Source organism: Doryrhamphus excisus, chromosome 11, assembly GCF_030265055.1.
Source record: "Doryrhamphus excisus isolate RoL2022-K1 chromosome 11, RoL_Dexc_1.0, whole genome shotgun sequence".
Classification (NCBI taxonomy): Eukaryota; Metazoa; Chordata; class Actinopteri; order Syngnathiformes; family Syngnathidae; genus Doryrhamphus; species Doryrhamphus excisus.
The window spans coordinates 16,742,419-16,769,850 of NC_080476.1; the positions used below are offsets into that span (position 1 = coordinate 16,742,419).

General features: G+C 40.6%; 1 protein-coding gene across 4 annotated transcripts; it reads right to left on the reverse strand.

Moving 5' to 3' along the window:
• cpeb4b (cytoplasmic polyadenylation element binding protein 4b) lies at positions 1-27,179 on the reverse strand. 4 transcript variants are annotated; one of them, XM_058087108.1, is made up of 11 exons: positions 26,795-27,179; positions 24,919-26,141; positions 14,389-14,479; positions 10,331-10,381; positions 8,567-8,590; positions 7,865-8,035; positions 6,669-6,758; positions 6,476-6,594; positions 6,268-6,382; positions 4,973-5,154; positions 1-4,029 (listed from the first exon to the last, which is right to left on the reverse strand). In XM_058087108.1, the coding sequence occupies exons 2-11, from the start codon at positions 26,092-26,094 to the stop codon at positions 3,802-3,804; spliced, it is 2,247 nt and encodes a 748-aa protein (XP_057943091.1). In that variant the 5' UTR covers positions 26,095-26,141; positions 26,795-27,179; the 3' UTR covers positions 1-3,801. The 4 variants fall into 4 exon arrangements, with proteins under 4 accessions (XP_057943091.1, XP_057943093.1, XP_057943092.1 ...); XM_058087110.1 differs by lacking the exon at positions 10,331-10,381; XM_058087109.1 differs by lacking the exon at positions 8,567-8,590.
• Positions 27,180-27,432: the final 253 nt, after the last annotated feature.

The window sequence follows — 27,432 nt, forward strand, 5'->3', positions numbered from 1 at the left end:
ATATAAATAAGCACACAACACATTTTCATCACAGTTAAGGTTTATTTCATTCAACATTTCACATTACAAATATTTTAAAATTATGCATACTGTTATATAAATAGTTGGCCGCAAACAATTAAATAACATTAGATTTTTCTTTTTGTTTTCACTAGCACTTCTACAGACCAACTCCTAGAAATATGGACATATCCGTATTACATAACTTAATTAGAAAGGAAAATACAAAAATAGGAACTTATAAAGTGAAATGACAATAAAAATTAAGGTGATATCTTAAGTAAAAAAATGCTATTAATAAATACAACAACCTTCCCATACACAGTTAAAAACTATTGAAATCTTGCCATTAAGTAACATTAACAGACAAATATTTAAATATTTCTTTTCCTTCAGAAAATGTGAACCATATATTGTGGAGCACAATATAGCAATTAGTAAAAACTAGACACTTTGAACATATTAAAAGCTTCACCTCAAAAATAGAACAAAAAATCTGATCAAAATTATAAAAATCAATTATACATTCCAATTAAAAATATACCAATAAACAGCTAAATACATTGTTGACCTAATAATTACAATGCAATCAATCACAGTAGCTTCAAATAAACCAAAAAAATATATATAAGCAAAATGAGCACAAAAACCTTTTTTTTTAATGTTTTAAAAATAACTTCAATTATTTATATTAGTACAAATAGTTGGATTTCTTTTCTGTTTTTTTTTTTACAAACACCAGCATGAAAAGGATTACATTAAACAGTAGAAAATGACTTGTGAAAAAACATATTAACATCTTCTTTAATTAAATGTCTGCAATAATTAAAAATGGCATTTTTTTTCTTAAAGAATTACATTGCAAAGAGTCTTTCATCTGGAAAAAGGTTCAAAAGAAGTATTGCACATAACAACTTGAAAGTTAACTTGCAACATTGTATTTTTTTGTCTTTATTTTTAAGTTTTTTTTTACCACATTCAAGTCTTAAAACTCCCCTTCCTCCATGTAGGTCTGTGTAAGATTTATCAAGTCTTTATTAGTTGTTGTTTTTTTTTCCCCCAACAGTGTTCTAGAAGGATGCTTCACTGCCAAAAAAAAAACCATAAAAACAAAACCTAACTTTCACGCTAATAGCTTCTGTTTTGTGCATCCCGCTGAGGTCTGCCAATGGGGGTGCGAGAGAAGAGATGGGGGCACAACGGATTACGGGGAGGTTATCCTTAACAATAGCTGAGAAACATTTGGTGCACATCACAACAGTTTATTTCATAGCTAATTCATTTTCTGTTTTTTTTGTGTTTTTTTTTTGTCGCCATGCATGCTAAGGATTACAATAGGTGCTAGTTGGCAAGAATATATATATATGTATATATTTATATACGTTTTTTTTCATCAAATATTAAAATATCTAAACACCAAACATCCATTCTTGTGATACGAGATTCAGCGTTAAGTGTCAGATTTTTCGCAGTTGTTAAGTCACATCAAATTTTAAGATCACCACTTTTTTTTGTCATTTTTTTTAGTTATTTCTCGCCATGCTATTATTATTATTATTATTAATATTATTATTATTATTATTATTATTATGATTAGACTGGAAACATCAAGTGTAGGAAAAGCTGAAAGACCAAAAGAGCGGATACACTTTGGTCTCTTCTCTGTGAAGTAGTCGCATCAACACACATTTTTTTTAAGGTTGTTAAAGAGTCCTCAGCACTGAAATGTATAAAAAGCATAATTGAAAATAATATTATATATCTTGAAATCACTCAGCTCTATTTTTTTTTTAATCTTCTTTAAAATGAACATTTCCATATATGCAGATCTCTCAGTAACAAAAGTACAAAAGCTACCTTTCACAATGTGAAAAAATTGAGGTATTGCAAAAAGGAGTTTCCCCATCTGTGAAAAATGTGCCTAAAATGACTGTCGGAAAAGTGAAAAAAAAAGAGAAAAAAATCTAGAAAAGGAGTGCATAATAAATTTTTATATGTGCATGACAAAATAATTTAGCTAGAAAACACTTTCAAAAAATCAGCAGGCCATGTATAAAATAATTTTCATCTCATTTTGAACAATTGTTCCCAAAAGTGTTGGAAACATCTATAGTGGGGGGAATTTTTTGGGGGTGGGGGGTGAGGGGGGCACACTCACACTAGGCCCATCACATCACGCTCGGCACTCACGCTGTGCTTGCTGCACTTATTGGGAGTTGGAGTCGTCACTTTCTAATACATTTACTGCAAGGTTTCCTTATTTCTACTGTGCAAGGTTATTCATTACTGGCGGGAGGAAGTGAATGCATTGATAATACTACGATGATGATGATGATGATGATGATACGTCCAGGCACTAGTCAAATCTTTGCCCAGTGTGAGTGCACCCTAGAAAGCAATATGTTCACCGTGTGAATGTGCACTTTTATATTTTGTCATGTTGGAAAATAGCGAGAAGGAAGTGAATATTTTGATGCGATTTTACTGCCGTTTGTATTTTTAAGGCCAAATCTTTGGTTTTGACGGCAGGATAAAAAGGGGGCTGATTTATTATTATTATTATTTTAAATCAACTACAAACAGGAAATGAGTTACTACTACACAGCCATCTTTGGTTGCTGGACCTAAAGTGTGTAGTAGTAGAAGCAGTAGTGGTACTACTACTTTTATTTATGCTAACAAAAAATGCCTAGAATAATTCAAAAATTGCAAGGGTGGGATGAGGCTTTCTTGTAAAAACAAAAAAACAAAAAATCCGTATGGTTTCCCACCCCCGCTAAACATGTGACGTACTTTTCTAAATGTGGTTGTAGCCCCATAAAAACGGTAAAATGGCTACTAAACCAGATCGTTTTTCATATTTCTATTCCAGTGTGGAAGGATGTGACCTCTAATAGATCTAATAACGAGGCCCGCATGGATTAGCGGGTTAGCTTGGGGGGGGTTGGGGGGGCTCCCGCCCATTGCGATACATTCCCATAATGCACTCTTGCTTGCGCTGGTACCATATTACAGATACAAAACAAAACATATGGAGGCAACGAAGCTAGCGAAGTACAGAAGTGTGCCAGTGACATCGTAGCTCCGCCCACCCACCCACCCCCCAAAAAAGGGAGAGAACACGGGTAAAATGTTAGCAGCTGAGTTTTTTTTTTTTTTTTTTTGAGGTATTAGTTTTTGCATGTCAAGTTTGGAGATCGAAACCACAAATTATGAGATTTTTTTTTTCTGTTGGGACTGGAAAAAACAAGAAGAGTGTGGCCTCTCTCTATTTCTGTGATGCTAAGATATTAAAACAGCTTTGGTTATGAACTAAGGGTCTGCTATACTGCTGTTGAAATAAGTGCACTCTTCTTCAGAAACATCTTTTTCAATTCATAAGAGCTCTGCTACAAAATCAAAACGTCAAATTTAAAATAGTTTTCTTTGCTTGAGGGCGGGGGGAGAGTTTTCATACCCCAAAAAAAAAAACCACAGAGTAAGAACAGCATGCCAATTGAATAGCAGAGTACCATAACACATCAACGTTCCTATAGAAGCATTTTTGGGGACAATATTTAAAAAAAAAAAAAAAAAAAAAAAACAAAATGAAAACAACTTTTTTTCCTTGCTGGACATACTTTTGATATATTCCTGTTTTCTCTCTTGAAAATATAAATATTAACTTAAAAATAGTTGTTGAGCACAAAGGAACCAGCAACAGAAAAGTGCATTTATTTGTTAAAATGATTTGTGACTCCTGCACTACCTTGCCCTCCTGCTTCCCTCCGCCGCCGCGCCGTCGTCATGGCGTCGTGGCATTCAGTTCCAGCGGAACGAGATGTGACGAGGCCGGTCGCCGCCTTCCTTCACGAGCGGCTTGTGGAACTCCCGTCCAGCGCGCGAGTGGATGGCTGCCCAGCAGTACTCGCAGTAGTACTGCAAGCAGGTGACGTTGGCGCAGAAAAATGGCGCAAACTTGCCGCCACAGCGAGTCCCCTGGCACTCGTCGCACAGCTGGTCATCCAGCACGTATGGCTTCACTTCCACCTGCAGGCAAAGCAGAGAGTTAGGGAATTAGGATATTTTAGGAAAATTTGCAGCACTAGTTCCAATGAAGTGTCCTTATGTTAGCATTATATTTTGTATCGTTATGCTAATAGCTATAATGTATTAAATGTATTAAAGGCTAAACGACTCATGTTTTAGGACTTATGTTGAACGGGACCTATTATGCTAATTTTTCAACGCTTTGTATTGAGTTGTGGACTCCTACAGAGCAGCTACACGCAATAACCAGCACAGAAAACTTTTTTAGATTTTCCAGAATCTACACCTATTCAGCTGTTTTTCCTTTGATTTGTGCTTCCGGCGAAAACGATCTGTTTTCATTTATTACACCCACACCACCCCCTTCTGGGCATGCCCACTCCACTCTGATTGGCCACACGCCCAAAGTGCTTCTTAACTGTGATGTCACCTCTTGACATTGTGACATCACAAAGGGGCAGTTTAACCACGCCTTTTGAAACCCAGCGTTTTGAGTCATCCCAAATAAATGCGCAAACCTCGTTACATGAAACTTTGGCATCGTTTAACACGAGAATACAACATTTTAGCTACATTTTTAGGTCAGAAAAGTGGAAAAATAATACATAATAGGTCTATATAAGGAATATATTAGGGAATAATAACATATTGAGTTGTTCCGAAATCTAACATGACATTACAGTAAACTCACTAAGACCGTGTCAACAGTGCCTCTGCACTCCATTTTGACTTGGCTACTTGAAGATGCAATAAATCAATTCTCAAAAATTCCCATAATACAATCAATCATGTAATTGATTAGTATGGCTGCTGATGTTTTGTCATTATTCTCTGTACCATTTTTTTTAAGAAAGGAAATAATGCCGAGTAGAATCTAGACAGTCGAAAGGAAAACATGAGAGCAAAGTGAGGCAAGACCGAGGTCACATTTCTTTCCACGAACCCGTTTATCGATTTCTCCGTGCTGCAGCTGCACAAAGCGAGCACTGATAGCAGCAATGTAACTCTGCTGATTAGAGAAGGCGACCCGCCCTGCTCCTTTCGGGTACTTCAGCTCGGGGTCTGTGTCGATGCCGGCATAGCACACACCGCCGTACAGACGGTCCATGATCATGGCCAGCTCCACTGCAGGGGGCGAGATAAGGTACAAGCATAGGAAACGTGAAATTAAAAAATAAAAAGTGATGCAAAATCATAATAATAACAGCAGCAGTGTCAGCCACTGAGGTTCATGGCTGGTGAGGGAGTTTTTTTGAATATTAATATAGGTCATTAACAGGAAAACATATGTTTACTGTTGTTTTCATAATAGTTTTTAGTCTCATATTTAATTTATGATTTATCATTGCTTGTTGTTTTTCATTTTTGACGACAGGTGCTCGTCGTTCCTGATGTCAGCCAATCCTGCGCACTCTCGTTCAGCCTTACATTCATTAAGTTCATGAGGTCAGCAGATCTGAGCGCTTTAAGCCAGCAACACAGATGGATTAAAAGGTTAGCAGGGTTCGAGGGAACACACAGAACTAGAACAACTAGATTTCTTCAGAGAAATTAGAAAATGTGAATTTTTTTGCTCTATGAAGCCAGCTGGACCACATCGTCTGCAAAAAAGCAGTCCTGCAACCACAAAAGCGGAGCCCCTCAAGGCCTTGGCTGCGCCCAGTAATTCTGTCCATCAAAGAAAGGAAGCCTTGGAGGAATCAAATCCAGTCATAGAAGGAACAGCCTAAATTAGCGGTCCAGTACCACTATTGTACCATGTCATGTGTTTCAATGTAACTAAATAAACAAACCATTGTCATTATTACAGAATATGAATAGCTGGTGGGCCGCACGGTGGGCGAGTGGTTAACACGCAGGCCTCACAGCTAGGAGACCTGAGCAATTCCACACTAGAGTTTGCATGTTCTCCTTGTGCATGCGTGGGTTTTCTCCGGGTACTCCGGTTTCCTCTCACATTCTAAAAACATGCTAGGTTAAATTGGAAAATTGTGCCCTGTGATTGGCTGGCGACCAGTCCAGGGTGTACCCCGCACAGCTGGGATAGGCTCCAGCATCCACCGTGAAAATGCGGTAGAAAATGAACGAATGAATGAATAGCTGGCTAACACAAGCATAGTAATTGTAGCTAATCCTGGACTGGGGTTGCATGATTGCATGAGTGCTGCTGGCACTGGGGAGCTTTGGTTCATTAACGGGAAACATGAATTCCGATTACCAGGAGTTTAAGTGTCCTACCTGCACGTAACGGGCGAGGGACCCCTCCAACAAAAATAGTTTTCCTGGGGTCCAGGGGCTGCGATCCATCCATCACAAAATCACTGTCGTTCAAGTTCCACGGGCGGATCTGGACCTGTCGCACACCCAATTCCAGAGATCTCAATCGAAAGTAGAACTTTGCAACAAAAGTCAAGCTAATTAGGAAACAAAAAGCAGGGATGCTAACCGGTTTGTCTTTGATGGTGGGACTGGACACACACAGGTACAGCTTGCCATCCTCCTCGATGCAGGCATCAATCAAAGCCTGCACGGAGCTCTCGTCCTGGAAGAGCAGGAAGGCGTAGCCTGCTCGAGGAAACGCTTGCATTTAGGTCAAGGCTTTTCTACATACACAAGGGGGGTAACGTGCGTATGTATACCTTTAGGGGGGAAATAAGACTTGCTCTCGGCTTTATGAGGCCAGTCAACAAACAGGTGTCCAAAACGTCGAAAACTGGCAGTTATCTCATCTGAAAGAAAACAAATGAAAACTAACGTTCAGCTTTTCAAAAAGGAGGGCTTATCGGGAATGGCCTATTTTACATTTTACTGCGCTTTTCTGAATGAATAATGCATGTTTTCTTTCAAGCAAGGACATTCCACTCAAGATTCACTCTTTTACTGTGTGAAAGCCCACACTAAAAAGAAACAGTAGAATTACAATCATATGTTATACATACTGAAACACAGATATAAATAGTCAACTATATATATATATATAATAGTATACCATATCAAATTATAGGCACAAGAGCATAAGTGATCATTTTTACATTTGAATATATATATATATATAAAATATAAATACAAATACACAATATGTTTTACAAGGAAAATGTTTGATTATCAATATAAGGTCATAATTCCAACGTAAAAATATATATTTTACATGAAAAAGAATCCTAATATTGAATTCAAGTCAAAAAATGTTACGCAAGTAAACATAAATTTTATAGAAAATAGGCCTAATATCATAACACTAAAGTCGCAATTTTTACATTTTTTTTACATTTTTAAATGTAAATATGTAACATTACATGTAACAAAATGTTAACTTTTTGGAGGAAAAAAAAAGTAGTAAAGTAATTAAGTCATAATGTTAAAAAAAAAAATTACAAGAGAATCACTACTACTATTCTGAGAATCACAATTTTACAAAAAAAATTGGATTTGTTTTACAAAATATTACTTTAATATTACAAAAAAAAATCCTTAATAGTAATAATTTAAGAAAATGTTTCATACAATAATCTCATAATTTTAACAACAGTCCTGACATGATTGAAATAAGATCAAATATACATTTTAAGACGCAAAAAGTCCAATAATTAGTACAAAATTTGTACACAAATATCTAACTATAGGAGAAAAAGGAACTAATATTTGAATGAAGTTATAATTTATATAAAAAGATATAAATATATAAAAAGATATAGTCTATAAAAAGACTAGTCGGTTTTGTGTTTTGCAGTATTTTCACTGTGACGTAGCGGTCTCTTTGACCCGCCATGCAACATCAAGATGTATTTCTTATACACATTAAGGGGTTCATGTCACATTATGAATTTGTGTGTACCTTCATCTATATCTGGGGGCAATCCTCCCACAAAAACCTTGCGTGAGTAGCGCTCCACACGCTCCCCATTCTGGTGTGGAAAGCAGTGTGGGGAGCCGAGGCCTGCGAGACCCTGATCACCACGCTCGTCATCAGGGAATCCATCCTCCATGGGGAAGAGGGAAGAATGGCCTGAAAGTAAAAAAAGTAGAGGATGAGGGTTTATTTATTTCCTGAGGAGAGCACAAACAACGCTTAATCTGATACACCACATTTGGCTGCGTCTCTAACCTCGACCTCACCGTCTGCCAAACGGTTCGAAATTGTGAAGAAAAAAAAAAAACACGATAACTAAACTAAACAAGCATGCAAGTTTACACAAAAAAAAACACAAGTTCCCTGTCGGTGAGGGTCTGCGTTGCTTTACAAGAGGATTGCGTGCGTATATGTGTGAGTATGTGTGCACACGTTGTACGGGTTAAGCCCTGCCTTGCCTATGCCTGTTCCAATACAACCTGCCCTGAGCTGCTTTATAAAGATTTATGCCAGGGAGTTAGCCTCAGCCTCAGCTTACAGTGTTGTGTGCTGCACTGTGGAACGTGTAAGTGTGTGTGTGTGCAGCTGAGCTATAGTGCTACATTTCTGCTAAATGCTAACAACCTACAGTGTCCCAACAATCACATTATCGCATGCATATGTGAACAAAATTTGACATGTTTTTACCTCGTCTCCTGCTATAACTCCTGGCTGCGTGTGAAATCAAACAAGAGTGGGGATTATGAAAAGCGCACAATGCATTTCATCAATAAGCGTACCAAGCGGAGAGATGGTGCCCACTATATTATGCATTAGAATTTCCACAAAAGCAGCAGCCACCATGTTTGGGCACACATTTATCATGCAACAATGCCTGCAATATTTCAGTGATAAAGCATTAAAAAGTCATCAAAAATCATAACCTCTTCCTGTTCAAATGTGCATAACAAAGACAAAATGTCATCAACTTAAAAACAGGCAACTGAAATTCAACACCTGCTTGGAAATTACCAAATTACCACCCATGGAACCTCACTTCATTCACTTTCCACCATTCTGTAAGTCCATAGAACCATAAAACACGATCTATACTGTAGGTTCAAATCCCCCATCCTCAACCAACACCAAAAATCATCAAATTTGCAAGGGCGGTGATTTATTATACTGGTTTTATGATGGGACAATGATAAATGAAGTCGTACAAGGCAATTCTTCTTCTCGTACAAGAAGTTTCTACTGTATCCGTTACAGTTAAGATTTGTGATCATTGCCTGTACAGAGATGGGAAGGGAGGGGGGGGGGGCAAACAAGAGTGCTTATCAGCCACCATTTGAAAGCACAATCTGTTCCCAGCAGCCCTCACAAGTAGTCCAGGAGACATTGTGAGAGATTGCAGCGGCAATATAAAAGGACTGGCAACACAGAAAGGATGAAGAAGCCGCGGTACACACAAACACTAATCCCCAGCTCCCGCAGTCAACTTTCCAACCCAGATGGACATTACTCTGGAGGGGAAGGTCAAAGAGGGGGGGGGGGATTGAAATGGACCAAAGAGTTCTATAAAAAGATGAGGAAAAATAAGATTGCAAAACACGGAAAAGCATGCTGATGACAAAAAAAAATTGCATGATGATGATGATGATGATGATGAAGGGGGGGGGGTGAGAGCAAGCGAACGAGATGTGTGCTGCATATCCGCTGGCACCATCTGTCTCACGGCTCTATGACAGCTCGTGACCATGTGATCCAGCCATGTGACCTGCACATCTTGTGAACAAACTACATGGCCCAGAGACCAGAGAGCAACGAATAATCACAATATTAAAATGATGCATGTCAACAAAAATGACTTGCACTGAAAATGTGCAAAGGGTTGTCATCATCATCTCCACAGAGATTTTGGCAGGCTAACGAAGTACAGGTGATCCTCCTGTTATAATAATAATACATTTTATTTGTATAGCGCTTTTCAAAATACTCAAAGACACAATGAAGTCGAATAAAGCAAGTAAACAGAATAAAAGACACACCAAAATACAACATTCATTGGTTAAGATTGGTTAGTTGGTTGATTGGTTATGATCGAGTTTGATTCCTATGACGCGTTCCAAGTCAAATTCTAGTGTCAGAAGTCAGAATTCATACCTAAATTAACGCTTAAGTCATGTTAGCGCTGTAGCTCACATATCCACACGAGCGTTGTCCTCCTGTCCCGCTTCTTAATGTTATGTGATACAGTATATGGCATCTATTTATTATATTGGACAAGTGTACAGCTTAGTAGCATTAATAGGAACACATACAAAAAGGCGTATTCCTAGCATGGCCCGAGTTAAATAACTTTTAAACTGATATATTTTTTTTATTTAAAATTGTTGAAAAATACTATAATGTAGGACCTTTAAGCACAGTGGCAATTAAATTTGACTCCTAGTCGATCAGGATACGTACCATTGAGGGGCAGTGGGTTGTCCCCGCCAGGATGGGGGAACCCCAGACGACCTGCACAGGGAGACACACAATGGTAATATTTTTAACATGACAGCCCCGACTAGTGCTTGTTTATTTTAATAGTCTAGTGTCGAAATGATTGCACAAAAGCTTAATTATTTGTGACTAGGGGTCATTGCAGTAAGTTTTTCTTACTGCAATTTTTCTGTTTATGTGTATTGTGTAAGATGCCATAACTGGCAGGAAAGCAGTCGCATTCTTCATACTAGACATCCATGTTGGGTAGTAGTGCGTGATCTGTCATGTCGGACTAAGGAAGTGTAGTTTGATTTTGTGGATTATTTCTACCCTATTTTACGAGGTGACGGTTACCAATAATAACTAGCATGTTTAGCAATAGTAATAATTATGCGACACGTCTACTTTGCATAATCGAGAAAATCATAATAATCATGATGGGTTTTGGTCAACCCAATCAAGAGTGTAGGTGACAACCGTATTTATTCAATTTTCTTTTGTCGATGGGCGGTGCCATTTGAATATATCTTAAATATGGCTGTTGGAGTTCATTAGGAGTGATATCACTTTGGCTTTGGCAGCTGCGAGCAAACCAAGAGTTGCCTCCACATCAATCTCATTAGAGGCTACTTGTTTGGGTCTCATCGACCTCCATTTCCCCGTCTGAGCATCTCTCACTATGGGCTTCCTATCGCACATGTCCCGCTTGCCAGGGCCATCTCTTGCAATCTCTCTCTCTCACACACACACATACACACACATAGCCTGTATAAACAACACACAAAAAATCATGTTTTGATGCCAAACAAGCTTCAAAGTTATGCAAGCCTCGCAAAGGGGGGATAATGAGATGAAAAAGCTGAAATAGTACAACCATTGTTTGTACGGACACCGAGCGTCCTGTGATTGGTGCATTCCAACGCCTCTGTCACATGGACGTCTGAAGGCCCCTCCCCCACAGTGCAGATACGACACAGTATGCAGGAGTTGCAGCACATGAAACAAGACCTAGATTAGCAAAAAAAAAAAACAGGATGGACCGCGATGCGTTTTTGAGCATGTTCTTCACAAACATGGCGAGGTTGAACTACAAACACGGGCTAAACTGCAGAACTGCATAATTAAATACATCCATGTGAGCACAAGTTGTCAAATTGGATTTGAATCTTTCATGCGAAGTATGCATGCTAGCACTTGGAGGGGGGTAGTGTCAACAGGGTGGGCATGCCCGTTGCGTGAACCCACCTCGCGTGCTGCCAAGCTTGACATGTTCAGTAATGTTGAGGAAAACACGCATGCACAAGCGGCCACAAACATACTTGTGTATGTGTACTGTATGTGCGTGGCGTGGGAGAACAGAAGGTTCCTTTCTGTCAGTCAAGACAATGCTGGAAGCAATTCAAAATCACAACTACAGACGACAGTTTGTCTCGCCTGGGCCCTGTGCTTTTATTTCTCGCCCTTTGTCCACAATGGTGGCTTGAAATGACAAAAGCCAGTAACATTTATTATATTTGCTACTGCATGTTGGTCTCAGAGAGAGCATGATGCAGCAAATGTGGCAAATACTGAATAGTTTATATGTGAGTGACTCACAAGGGGTTAGAAACATTGTAAAAACCTGGATGTTAATTACAGAATGGACTGCAACAGGCAACGAGGATATGAGGCTGAATCTGGCGTGATGTATCATGTGAAAGCAGCAAAGAAAAGAGGCACTGTCATAACAGACAATCTGATAAAAGATGCCTGAAGATAAATAAGAGGAAAATGGGGTGAAATGAGAGGAGAAACTGATTTGTTGGATTGATCTTTCCTCCCAGCAAACAAGAGATAATATTACAGCAAGATGCTATCAATGCTAAGTGAACATAACTGCATCATACCCTTAAAAGAAAACTGCACTTTTTTTTTAGCCCAAAATTTTGCCCATTTTCCAAAATCTCCTGAATAGTTAAAAAGAAGCAGCTCATTACTGCGTATAATGGGACACACCTATACCGCAAACAATGACCGCTATTAAAAACCCCTACAACACGGTTTTATGGTTTTATGTACATGCTGTACCCATGTTGCAACAGGTGAATTCATGATAATACATTATACAGTATTACGTCGTACTTTTTGGTCCTTTTTGGTACTTTGAGCATGACTGGAAATAGCAACACGGAAACAAACACCGACACCTAGCATTAACTTTTCCAAACTCAAAAACAAAACACATCAGTGGTAGCGACTGCTCCAAGATGTAGCCTGAGGAATTCTGAGCTATTGTGTGGTGAAGTTTGTCGCTAACCTGCTAGTAGCTAGCCGGTGTGGTGTGGCAAAGTGTCAATATTCCATTAATATAAGATATGTGTTTATTAGCCCAACAAATGGAAATTCCACTGTAATGTAATGCAGTTCAATCAGCATAACAATGATAATAGCAATGTTGCTGTAGCTTGGTTAATATGACACATTATACGGAAACAGTACTTGTCTCCCCATTATGTGCATTCTTAGCTGCTGCTTTTTATCTGTTTTTATATCTTTAGATTGTAGATGATGGACAAAATTCCCCCCAAAAGTGCATTATTCCTTAAAGATCACTCACAAAAAAACAGACACAAAAAAGCATGCTATCGGCAGCACCATGGCTTTGAGCAAACGCACCAAAACGCAGCAAAGTAGCCTTCTCACATTAATTATTAAGGAAAGATTTACGGAGTTTTGACAGCACAACATTAAGAACACAGCTGGAGCTGGCCGAGCACAGTGGGCATGAGGCTGAAATAAATAAGGGGTGGGAATGACTTGTGGAGCTCATTTATTATGGCATTGTTAGAGCTACAAAACACACCAGGCTTTTCTTCTTATGTAAAAATACACAATCTTACAGGACAAAAGGGGTACACATACAATATTTTCTCGGAAAAGTTAATAAAACTTGAGAAATCACCTAAAAAAAAAAAATAATTTATTGTGTTGTTTGCTTTGTCTTTGGCTTTTTTTTTTTAAAACATTATACCATATCTTAACCTTACAGTATTGATAAAACGCCACTAGACGGCATCAGAATGATAGTTACTTAAAAACAAAATGTCACATGTTTAGAGTCCAGTACACGTATAGGTGGATAATGCTAGCTAGCTAGTTAGCTGCCACCAGTGACAGCTAGGCCAAGTGAGTAAACAAGAAAAGTCAAACGGCAACAAGTTTGATAAGGGAGTGACCAAACAAGCTGGCATCAACTGGAAAGCTATGTTTTCCTTCCTACTTTCTCAAGTAGTCAAAATCATTATCATCGCTTCAGTAGTACTTCACATTATTTCCTATCTGTAAATTACACCTTGGTTCTATTGTACTGTGTAATCTCCGTAATATTAGAAAAGTTAATTGAGCTTAAGGCATATAGTTTCTTAGAAAAAAAAAACAGCTTCCCATTCAAGAGTGACAACCCAGCAGAAAACACGATTAAGGCTTAAGTTTCATGGCCTATAAAGCATTAATTAACATGCCACCCTCCCAGGAAACTCTTTCAACTGCACTAATGCCTTGAGAATAGAGTATCAATACCAAAACTGTTACCGACATGCATTTCCACCCCCTGCCTCCAAAAAATCAATACTTGTATGCCCCGGTTGTACGCAATTACTGTCAGTTAGAACATGAAACAATACATGTGACATGCATGCACAATCCAGTAACCTATTTATGCTGTGTTGCATAACAACATTTAGTCAATAACTGGCATTGGCTGCTCTCTTGCAATCAATAACTAAAGTCAGTTAGCGTGTGATCGTTGCCAAATTACAATAGAGCGATCTGGGTTTTGACCCAAAGAAAGAGTCAACAAAAACAAGGACTTCAACTAAAGATGACACACAGGGTCAAAGTGACAAAGTGAGTGTCAGCGCTCTCATAGTTCCCATCTGTGCTTGTCATAGCTATCACTGTATGCATTTTTTTAAAAAAGTACAATGTCATGTCGTGGTGTTTGCTTCTGTGTAATGTATGTCATGAACAACGTTTGCACAAGTGACAGGCGCTATGTTTACCTTTCAAGTTGTCCTGCTCAGCCCTCATGATGTCAATCAGGGAGCTCTCCAGAGTGTTCATGTTGAAGCTGTCAAACGACCTGGTGCGTTCCTAAAGAGAATACAGAAAAAAAGTTGCTTAAATTCTCATCAAGCTGCTACATGGCTTCATTTGGAATATAAAGGTGTCATTAACGTCATCTGCAGGAATGACAAAGGAGCTACCAGACCAGTCTTTTTGTGTGTCATTTCATCTTTAAGATCTTTTGTGTACTGTTCTGCGTTGGAAGGTGGTACTTAGGTTGGCAGCAAAACAAACAAGCAGGAGCCGTGACGGCTGTTGGGCGATAGCTTTTGTCACATAAAACTATGGCATACCAACCATACTGGGAATTGTTCTTTGGGTGCGCATGCATGAAAACACACACACACACACCCATGCAATGTGTGCACACATTCTCAGTCAAGTCTGCGCTCACAAAAGGTGAGCACACCCCTCACGTCTCAGCAAGCATTTGCAAAATTGTGTATTTTTTTGCCTATGGCTAAATGTACATACGGTGGCGTGAGAAAGTTCTTGCCCCCTTCATTATTTCATATTTTTTGAATGTTTGTCACACTTAAATGTTTCAGAGTGTTTTACAAATATTTACAAATTTAAATATTAGCCAATGACAACACAACTCAGTTCTAAAATTAAACTTTCTACAGTGTGGGACAAGCACTTTTACACACCGCTGTATGCAAGACATTCAGAAGACTCATTCAAAGACGCTGTGAATGATATGTAGTTTTCTGCACTGGTCACTAGATGTCAGTAATGTTACTGTAATGTTTGGTGAGACACAAACGGCACTAAAAAACGGGATGACAACAACAGACCTTTTTGCAGATCTGAATTATGTCACAACAGGCAAAATAATCCCTAGTAAAAAAAAAAAACTATTTTCTGCCCGTCACTCAGCTCTCCTGGGGAACATGACAGCAACGCACACTTATTTTGTCTTATTAATGTCTTCAATGGCTTAGTTACTCGACTATATTGGGTAATACGAATGTAAAGGTGACTATAGGGGTGTTATTTCATGTCTACAGGGCTCTAATAATTTAGATTTAATATCCACTGAAAATGACAAGAGCCATTCATGTCTAAATATCCGGCGACATAAGTGAGTACCAAGTTAACTGCATCTTGACTACAGTCAGGCATGGTGGCGGTAGTGTCATGGTCCGGGCTGCATGAGTGGTGCCCGCACTAGGGCGCTGCGGTTCAATGAGGGGAACATGAATTCCAACATGTACGGTGACCTTGTGAAGCAAAGTATGAGCCGTATGGGAGATTTCTAACATATCAAGGCCAAGCAACCTTTCCAGATGACAACAGCCATTATTTTGTGGATAGACGGTATACTGATATACAAGCTGTACACCAATTCCTTTATGTAGTTATATAGTTGTAGTTATATTCAAATTTCATTTCTATAGTATTGTCCCCTAAGAATATACACTGGGATAAAAATGTATGCTTTTGCGAGCCACTGTCCAGTATATGAATTGTTAATATTGCACCCTCTCATGAAAAGCCACACAGCATGACAGCTACTTCCTTTCACAATTTATGTACAATTTGCTATGTTTGGTATGTCAAAACATCACATGATTAAAATGCCTCATTCGCTGCCTGTGTCTCTTCATTTTTTCCAGCCACTGCCCCAATCATGAGTGTCCTCTGAAAAGCAGAAATGTCTTAAAAGCTTCCTCAGTCATGTGCTCTCAGAGCCTTCTTTCAGTGTGGTGACTAAAATTGCTTCATCATGGTGGTTTGACTGTTTGGTCACGACTAATACGGACGAAGGGTTGACTTCAACTGCATCATAACACAAGCCAATATTAAACATTAGTGAGATAAAATCAAAGTCATAATGGTAATGGTATTATTTCATTTGAACATGCACATGAACTAGTAAACCAGTTCAAGTAAGCAGCGTAGTATTTAAAAAGGGGGCTATTATGTTTTTTTCCACTTTTCTGACCTATAAATGTTGTTACAATGTCGTATTCTAGTGTCTAGTGTTAAACGACACCAAAGCATCAGATAATGAGAGTTGCACATTCGGGAAGTGAGCACTGAAGTGTTCTGAAGGGTTCTAACGCCGAGTCCTACTGACGTGAATGCAATCCAGGCTTCCTTATATGGGCTGCATACTGCCTGCACTCAGTTAACGCGGACCTATGTATTCACAAGTCCTCTGGAGCACTAGGGAGTGTGATCAGTACTTAGTGGAGTAAATTAAACATGGAAACACTGCAGAAAGAGATGCAAAATAACCCACCATGGAGCCAAAGAAAAATGCAAGCAATAAAGAAGGTGAGAAACATTATTAAATTCAAGACATTTACAGCCAAGAAGGTTATCTTTCATGTGGCATTCTCCTTACCTCCTCCCTCTCCAGTCCTCACTAGTGAGTCAATAGCCAACCAGGTAAAAGTGACGTTCATTAATCCCTCTCATTCATCATTTATATCCTCCATTTTATATTGTTTTCTGCATGTAAAACTACAATTGTTGTATAATTTGTATTAACATCAGCACTTGCATATACGACACACCCAAGAGAATATAAAAAAGAAATATTATAGGCCACACTTTTGTCCACAAAGCTTCACTGAAATGGTTGGCCTTGACAATCCAGATACTCTTAACACAAAAGCTGTACTTGTCAACGTGGATGTTGTCGAGACAATCAATTCTTCAATGCTCAACATCTTCAGTGTGCGTTTATTCATGCATCACACAGGTCAGTCACACCCTGGCTATTGGAAACAATTTGAGGGCAAAGCCACTTCAGGAGAACAATAGCTAACACAGTACAATGATACACCATGAACTCGAATGTGGGGGGTCACATGTTCAATAAAATTCAATAACGACCATAATTTATCGTCTTAGGAACGGAAAGTGTGGATAAACATCAAACGTTTCTCACACTGAGAAAAAGGGACATGGTCTTTTTTCCCGTGCCACTGTTCTGAATATACAGCTCTGACATGAAGTGGGTGTGGTGAAGTCAATCGGACCATGGTCCACCTTCGGAGGTAGCTTCAGTGCTTTAAAAGGGGACCGTAATGCTCATTTTTTGTCCCTTTGTATTGACTGTTTGGAGGGCAGAGCATTTATCCATATGCTCATTACAGATACGCCCATATAAGGAATTCCACCCCTCTGTGACATCACAAAAGGGGCGGTTTTACCACGCCTTCAGAAACCGAGCGTTTTTTCAGGGCTCACTTCCAAATGCGCAAACCTTACAAAATTATCTGAACACAAGAATACAACATTCTACCTACATTTATATCTCAGAAAAGTGAACAAAGCATAAGAGGTCTCCTTTTTATAGAGGTGAAGATGTTGTAAGGTAAGTGTAAATTAACACCCAGCACATGCTTCGCCTGCACTGTTGTGTTGAATGCAATTGTTGCTGTTTGATGATGACGCCGTCACACATGTGATGATTATCTGATGCCGTGTCGCTGTGTGAAAGCATTCAGTTACGACAATATCAGGTTATGTATAAAAGCAGGTGAATAAATTCCGCAGCTACTGTTGTGACTCTGATGCCGCAATTTTGCAGGATCTCTGTCCAAAAGACGCTTCACCAATGTGGAAGAATGCATCTGTAATAGACGCCATGCCTACATTAGTCACCGGGTGCAAACAAATACAAGCAACATTTATTACAAGTGGTGATCTCAAAGACCGATTCCACCATGTGTTGCAGTGGATGTCTTTATTACAACAAGTGCCACTAAAGCAAGTTTAAGCAAAAGTTGCTAAATACTATATTTCAACTTTGACGAGAAAAAAAAAAAACGAGTGACATCAACAAACACAATTAAGTATTGTTCATAAAGGTATTTATTATTATTTTAATATGCATTTGTACAAATGAAGGACTTCATGTTCCCTAGAAAACTCAAGATGCCAAGTATTCTCTGGAGATGAGTATATAACGTGAGCCACTATACTCAGAAATAAGAGTAAATAATATACACTGACCAGCCATAATATGAAGTACACAGAGCTGCCAACACTTGATGTCAGTTTTTTCCATAGCAAGAACAGCAAGTGTTTAAACTGAGTGAGCAAGCTTTTTGGGTGAGGTCCAAGGGTAAAGCACCTGGCAGAGCCCAGGGAGCTGAAGTCCTGGTTTAATATTTTACAGTTTTAAAACTATTTGGTACACTTTTTTTTTATTATTAACAGCAAGTTTTAAACTTGAGTAGTGGGACTGAAAATTAAACTGAACTTAGTCTGCGGGGGTGCTGGAGCCTATCCCAGCTGTAATCGGGCGAGAAGCGGGGTACACCCTGGACTGGTCGCCAGCCAATCACAGGGCACATATAGACAAACAACCATTCACACTCACATTCATACCTATGGACAATTTGGAGCATGTTTTTGGAACGTGGGAGGAAACCGGAGTCGCCAATGCAAACTCCACACAGAGATGGCCGAGGGTGGAATTGAACCCGGGTCTCCTAGCTGTGAGGTCTGCGCGCTAACCACACGACCGCCGTGCATCCCTGACTGAATTATAACATTTTTAATATTAAAGTAATAGTAATATGTACTTTTGATGATGGTGCCGATTGATGCTGTATGCTAGCTGGCTGCACTTGTAGGCAAACTTACTAAAACATATCGTGTACTGTAATATACTATTCAATAGAGCATGCTACGGATAAGTCATTCCAACATTGTCCTTTCATGTCACCTGGATTTATAGTGAAAGATGGAGGCTGTATGAAAAGGTAAATAACTAACATAGGGATAAAAGGATAACAGGGAGAAACAATACAAAGATTTTGACCTCTACATCTACATTTAAATTGGCGGGAAATTGTCCATTTCACTCGTTCTTATTGTGTTTTTAATCACATCCTCAACAACAAGGAGAGAAAGGAAGCCCAAAACAGAGAAGGCAAAAGGGCAGATGAAAAGAAGAGGATGATGGAGAAAAGGAAAAAAGAGAAAAGGTCTTTTCTCCCTGCCTGCCTTACCAGGGGGGCAGGAAGGGGAAGCAGGTTGGGCTTTTGATGCCTGTGAATATGGCTGCAGCGGGCCAAAATATTTCAAAGCCCTCCTAGGATATTTAACACCTCAACTGTCAAAAACAACTTATTAACAATTGTTAGCCGAGTGCTGGTAATTGTTGTGCATGTAATGGAGAAACAGAAACCTTCCTCTGCTTTGGGGATTACTCAGGGATTAGGCTGAACTCACTTCATTGTATGCAAGCTGCTGAAATAAATAGAGACACTTCCACATAGACACTGCTTTGTCTTCTGTTGCTTTGTTCGGACACATGTGTAGATATGGCGGGGACTAATGAGGGCCCGTGCAGCCATAGGCATGTGCACACACATGTACTGCTTCTGTCAAGGGTGTGAGAAGGGCGCAATGAAGCCGTATGAGCCAGAGCTACAGTATGAGCTGTGTGCAGCCCGGCTCAGGCCCCTCATTAGTCTAAAAACATTTCCCTCATTTAGCACCAACGTGACAAAGACCAGGGGTAATGACTGAAACCTCGGGCCTTCTGCAGCTTAATGGCTCAGTCAGAATTAGTGCTCGTAGATGTGCAAGGGAATTTGCATGTGCATGTCATGGATAAAGGATGAAAAGCTATCTCTAATGAATGAAGCTTTTTTTTTTTTTTTTTTAAACATTCAACATTATCCTGTTTCAATCAAGTGAGGTCTGCAGTGAAATGAACATCTAATTGGTGAAATGACTCCATGTGAAGTGGAATGGAATGAAAACAACCAGGATGTGTGCTTGATAAAAATGTAGCACCTCCGTTTTCAGACAGAGCTTCACAGCCAAGTGAATTGAGTGAGTTTCCTCATATAGTGGACAGTGTCCTTTACTCAACTTCAGAAAGTACCTGGCATCTACTGGGTCAGGCTTTCATAGAAGGAGAGTAGGGTTGGGTGATATGGACCTTATCATTCATTCATTCATTCATTTTCTACCGCTTTTTCCTCACAAGGGTCGCCGGGGTGCTGGAGCCTATCCCAGCTGTCTTCGGGCCAGAAGCGGGGTACAATATTGTTGGGATGTATCACGATATGATGATACAAAACAATATAAAATTAAAGTTCCGCAGAGTCTTGTATGAAAAGCTACAAACCTTAACCCATATAATGAAATACACTCTCAAATTGCCTAACTTTTCTAATAGGATGCTTCGGGTCGTCTGTGGCAAACAACACCGCGGCGATAAGAACAAACCCCGGGCCCCTTGTGTTGTGCTGGAGCCTATCCCAGCTGTCTTCGGGCGAGAGGCGAGGTACACCCTGGTCTGGTCGCCAGCCAATCACAGGGCACATATAGACAAACAACCATTCACACTCACATTCATACCTATGGACAATTTAGATCACAATATTTTTTTGATGTATCATGATATGATGATACAAAACGATATAAAATTAAAGTTCCACAGTGTCTTGTATGAAAAGCTACAAACCTTAACCCATATAATGAAATACACTCTCAAATTGGCTAACTTTTCTAATAGGATGCTTCGGGTCATCCGTGGCAAACAACACCGCGGCGATAAGAACAAACCCCGGGCCCCTTGTGTTGTGCTGGAGCCTATCCCAGCTGTCTTCGGGCGAGAGGCGAGGTACACCCTGGTCTGGTCGCCAGCCAATCACAGGGCACATATAGACAAACAACCATTCACACTCACATTCATACCTATGGACAATTTAGATCACAATATTTTTTTGATGTATCATGATATGATGATACAAAACGATATAAAATTAAAGTTCCACAGTGTCTTGTATGAAAAGCTACAAACCTTAACCCATATAATGAAATACACTCTCAAATTGGCTAACTTTTCTAATAGGATGCTTCGGGTCGTCTGTGGAAAACAACACCACGGCGATAGGAACAAACCCCGGGCCCCTTGTGTTGTTGTGATGCTGCCATTTCAAGTGGATGATAAGGTTTGATGTGTTGAAGCTCGATGTTTTGTAACACTCATTTGAATGAAATGCATATGAATGCACACTATATTTGCACCACGTCCAAAAGTTACAGTGAGGATGCCAAAGCTTTAACCAACAGTTGACCAGGTGGTTCTCTAAAGACGACATCCTGTCTTGGCTTACAGTACACAACACCTGACACAACAGCAGCTCTCTGGGAAGGAGTGTGTGTGCTGCGAGACACGAAAAGACAACAATATATAGGACATTAAACAACAGCGCACACATTTCGGGGTGGTGGGGTAAAAGCTTGGCACTAGCTGCATTAATAGCAGTTAGCAGGAGTGTCGCTGGCCCACAGCCCAGCCCAAATACTAAATCTGCTCTAATAACACCAGCATCGCCTGCTTATACTGCAGCTTGTGCTACAGTACAGGAACATGGTGTGCCCTGCATGGCTCTTCCTGTTACTTTGGGATAAACAGCCACAACACAACAAAAAGACGGACAAATATACAAACAAAAATCATCCAAAAACTAATGTCTTGTTTCTATATGGACCAGTTAATGATACAACCACCTCGAGTAATAAAAATAAGTCAAAATACGCAACACAATGAGTACATTTACTGTCATTCTGTGTTGTTGGCACACATAAGCTGACCTGTAGAGCACTGTGAGTGACCAGGTTTTGGCACAGTTGACATGGCCCAGTGTGAGGGAGCCCTAAATGTGCTGTGTCAGTCAGTGCTAAAAAGGAAACTACATAAGGCTCAAGACGAAAAACAAGGTAGCGTGGCGACACTTCCTCATGTTTTCCATTTAATGTAGACGTGCTTGGATAAATGCTACAGTGGTTACCAAACTGGTGGCTGCCTTGTGCAATGTATGTCTAGCAACTGTGTCTGAGCAACACAATCACAATTTTTATCAGGTCAGACACACAAATAGATTGTGTTGTTTTTTTAAACTTAATTACATCATTCTCTTTGTGAAATTGTGGTTTTTCTCAGCATATTCCAACTTTATTTTGATTATAAGTGCATTATGACTACCCATAGTACACAGCTTTATTTTGACTTTATTTAAAGGTGTGAACAATTCCTCAGTAATTATATCGAGGAAATAAAAAATGTATCATATCAATGGCACATTTTCCAATTCAATAATGTAGGCTCCAATATATCTTGGGTGTCCTATTCTTCTATTAAAATAAATAACGCATGCTCATGTTCCGTTGCAGTAATTGAACTAAATTACAAAAAGGTACCAATCTATTGGAGAAAAACTCTAGATTGCGTGTCACAATTGTTGTTTGTAAGTGGGTTAGACTTGCATAATTTCTAGCACTTCTGCACACGCACGCACACAGTAAGGTCATTTAGTGCCCATCCTCCATGTGTCCTTGCTATGAAGAGGGCAGAAGGACAATGCCACTTTGCTTGATCTGATTCATCACATAAGAGAGACACACATACTGCAGATGGGAGTAGCTTTAGCTTAAACTACAACAGGGGATTTCATGACGAGATTGTTCATTGTGTCAGGAGTCAAGTTGAATGCAGGATTATTGGAGTTTATATTATTGTTCATAAAAAATAAAAAATAAACACAATAACATCAACAAGGCAAGGACATGTTGAGACGTCAGAACTGGTCAACCTGGGGATTAAAAAAATACGGGCCATTTTCCGGTCAGCACCTGTTCTGTGGTTATCATCACACTTCTTCTAAAGATCAGCATCTAGTGTGTAGATTAGGGGTGGGCAAACTGTGGGGCCACATCAGGTTCGCCAAGCATCTTAATCTGGCCCACTAGGCGTTGATTTTTTTTTTTAACATCAAAGCTGTATGCGGTTGTATGACTTTTAACGCTATTGTGGCAGGCTTGAGTCATACAGGAAATAGATGCAATCTATCGCTTGAAGAAAAAAAGCGACCCAAACACCACAACAAAAAAAGTAACCTACTGTAGCAGGAGTGTATCCATATAAATATATACACAAAATACTCACGTCATACCCAATGTTTTATTGTTCATAGCTCATATTGTATTTGCTGTTGGACTACCCAGCTAATGCTACGTTGCAATAAGGTCCATTGCCGGCTCTTTGGTTATCATCACAGTTCTTTAGGTTCTAATTTAGATGTTCACTGATCTTAAGTCTCACAGCAGTTGTTTTAGTCTTGCAAGGGCAACTTTAAGGCTTCAATTTTTTTTAATTTTGGCATGTGTAAAACTTTTGAATAAAATTAACTTAAACTCTCAACAGATGGTGGTCTTTGAGGCCAATTAGTGGAGCCGTTAGGGCATCAGCAGCTAAGGCAACGAATGAAGTGATCGTCCACTCACTTTAAGAGCATATATATTTATTTCAAATGAATTCAAATACCTGACTTTGACAGAACACTACCAGGAAATTAAGACAAAAAGGAACAATGGCTATGTACAGTGCTTAGAGAGGTCATGAGGCTGAGGTTGGGGCCTATGGCGAGCATTATCCCCCAGGCCCCGCCCTCGTTGTAATGACCTACACAATCAATCACCATGGCAGATCAATACAATGAATTTTTCTTCATGCTCTCTTTACGCCTTTTCCGTCAATTCTAATCAGACCCTTTTTACAATTATTTGTGCACTCTTAAGTCTTTCCTATAAAAATTTAATGAGTGGACTTGCTTAATAACAGACTCATGCTTGTTTATTAATAAAGAAAATCATTAGGCTCCATTTCTGGGAATATGATATTGAGACTTTGTCATGTGAAAGGAGTGAAACACAAATATTCACAAAAAAAATGTATGATCTCGCTGGTTTTATTCTATAACCTTCTCTGCATCCTTGATAAACCCCCCCTCAGCTCGCATATGTGGCACACTGCAACGTTGCAGTGACACAAGCACATTAGTCATCATCACGGACAAGCAATGCAAGCGACTCCAAAAGAAGCACAAAAAAAACCTTACTTATAAGTGTGAATCGCCTTGTTAATTTAATCTCCCAATGTCTATACATAACAGCAATATCACCTTTACCGTAGCAAATTAACATTAAATGGGGTGGGCTATTGTTTAATTGTCATGTATGTGCCATCCCTCATAGATTGTGGTCAAAATGCTTTGGACAACATCATAGCGTACGTGACATGTAATACAGACATCATCAAAGCTTTACAATAATATAGTAGACAAAGGGTCAATGCCGAGTACCGGCCGTGCCCATGCAAAAATGGTTGGTTGATGGCGGCCATATTTTCCCAACCAACACTGCTCAAATTTTACAGGATTGTCAGTCCCCTGAAAGATGTGTATCAAATTTCATTGCAATTCGGCTAAACACCCGAAAGCTGTATGAGAAATTTCCAGTTCCTCCGACTTATGGGGTCAAAGACAGTAGAGTGTGCAGTAGTTCAGGAGTAAAAGCTTACAACTGTCCTAATTCTTCAAAATGTAGTAATTGAAAGGCATTAAAGTCAAATGTATAATCCCTATGCTTTACCGGAAATGTATAATGGATAAATGGATGGGCCGTATGAAGGTTAGACATACCTGGAATGGGAAGATGTTATCACTGCGTCCAACTCCATCATCCATCCAAGACTTGGGGTTGAAGCCCCCGGGGTTGTTGCGAGGGTACTTCTGGGAGGCCACGTGGTTGTTCAGGAAGGTCTTCTTCAGCGGTGAGATAGAGTTGATAGGGGTCATACCGCCATTGAGCCCTCTGCGATAATCTCGGCCCTGAGATCCACCCCAGCCACCCCCACCGCTTCCGTAACCACCTCCGGGACTCCAGGAGGTGGAGGAGCCCGGGGAAGGCGAGGGGCTCTGGTAGCTCGCTGGCCCCCAGGGGGACGGAGGCTTGCTCAGGCTGTTGGACAAATGCGGCAACTGGTTGAAGGCCGGATTCCTGTGTGGGAAGGGCGGAGGAGGGTGCGGCGAGGCGGGCGAGCGCCGGTGCTGCTGGTGTTGATTGTGTGGATGCTGGAAGTGGGGGTGCGGCGGGGGTGCCGGGTGGTGCTGCGAGAGGGTGCCGGCTGGTCCTATTTGAGGGGAGAAGTTTCCGCCGAACCCCGGGCTGACGTGATGCGAGAAGTTCTGGAACAGCAGAGGCCCGTTGCTGGCAGAGGCAGGGTTGAAGAAGCTGACGTCCTCGTTGATAATGGTTGACGGCGCCGGCGGGATGGCCGCCGACCAGTTGTTGAAGCCAGTGAGTGACGATGACGTGGTACTGGATTGAACCGGGCCCCCGAGACCAGGTGTCTCCTGGTAATCAAAGCCTGTCAGCACAGGAGACTCGAGGCGGATTTGCTTATCTTTCCCCGCGTCGGGGGCGCCGTTGTCCGTCTTGCCATCCTCCGACCGGCTCTTCTCCAGTTCTGAGATGATGATGCTGCCGCCGCCACCTCCGCCCTCTTGGTGACTCCCGGGGGAGAGCTGCTTTTCTTGCGTTTCTTGCATTTCTTGCTGCTGTGCTTTGGGCTTGTCAGGCCCCCCAATGATTTCGTCCTGCACGCTGCTGTGGGTGGCAGAGGCCGGGAAGAGCCAGGGTGAGCTCGCCGTGGTGCCATTCCCCGCGGCTGTGGTGCTGTTTATGAACGCAGCAGGGCTCTGCGACACATTTTGGTGGTGGTGTGGGGGCTGCAGATGCGGGTGGATCCGGACCGGGAATGCGGACTTGTTGCCAGTGTTGTTTTGAACTAGGACTCCAAAGCCGTAATCCCCCATTTGTTTGCTCCCCCCACACACAAATAGTATCCCGTGATCGTTTGGTCCTATGGAGAAAAGAGCACACAGCATGCACGGTTAGCAGTCACTACAGACTTATACATCTCTATACCGGTTTTGCTTTACCCATTCATAGAATTTCTAGATACGTGATAACCATCTCACAGCCCAATGGGCCCATCTTTTCCCTGAACATTCTATCTTTTTAACGCTTGTGTGCTAAGCAAACATTATACATCTCCGGCTAATTATAACCGCATGACGTTGCCAACCTGTCCACGGACAGCTGAGCTGCTGGCAGCCAATATGCTGCTTTAGTTCCTAGCTCTGCTTTGACGAGGCGACACATTCTGCTTTTTGGAGACGTTTCCTTGACGCAAACTGACACGCCATGCATTAAAAAAAAAAAAAAAAGGAAATACATTGAAGTCATTTTAAAATACTAACGATCATGACGTGTGCGATATAACTGAAAAAAACGTACGACCTTGTTTGACAGCTGTCAAGACTCTCCTCTTTCATGGGCTAAATACGCAACGTAAAGATGTAGTAATCATTTTTGATCAAAGAGAGATGACAAAGAAAAGGTTGACAACCGGTTAAAAAATGTAGCTAACTAGCTAATATAGGTTAATAGCCATAGCAAGGTAGCTCCTAGCTTAGCATGCTAGCTGGCTGCGGTCGAATATAAATGTTTCACCTTCTGATCACCACCTCCGACCTCTTTTGTCGAGAACCTTCCGTCCGCTTGACAGCAAGGTGTCGTCCCTGGAAGGATGTTTTAAATGCAGGCAGAGGCGATTTAAAAAGCTGAGTGCTGTCGGTCAGCTTTTTTTTTTCTCTTCCTCCCTTCTCTTGACGTGTCCTGCCTGCTCAATGACACCGCTATGCCTCCACTGTGGACCGTGTCATCCAAGGGCTTCGTGGCAACGCGTCAAATGCACTCGGATACGGATGTGTCACAAGCCTTATTCGGTCGGTTTCATTTTTCGCTTCAGTATTTTTTTTATCTGCCTGATTCCTTGTGTGTGTGTATGTGTGTGTGCTTTGGCTGCCCCCCCTCTACTGAAGCCGACCGTGGCCGAATGACAGTGAAGGATCAGCCGAAACACACTTCCGCTTGTGTCTCCGCCCCTTCCCTCGCGTCTACGCCCACAGAGAGCCACACCTCGGCATTTTATTGGCTGAAAAACCGGTAGCTTTGCTCTGACCCCGCCTACCACCCGCCCAAAGCTACATGAACAATACACCCATGATTTTTTTTTTTTTTTCACAAGGAGGGCACAAATGATCTGATGGAATTTTTTTTTCTCAGCACGACCTGTCTTTTCACGAATC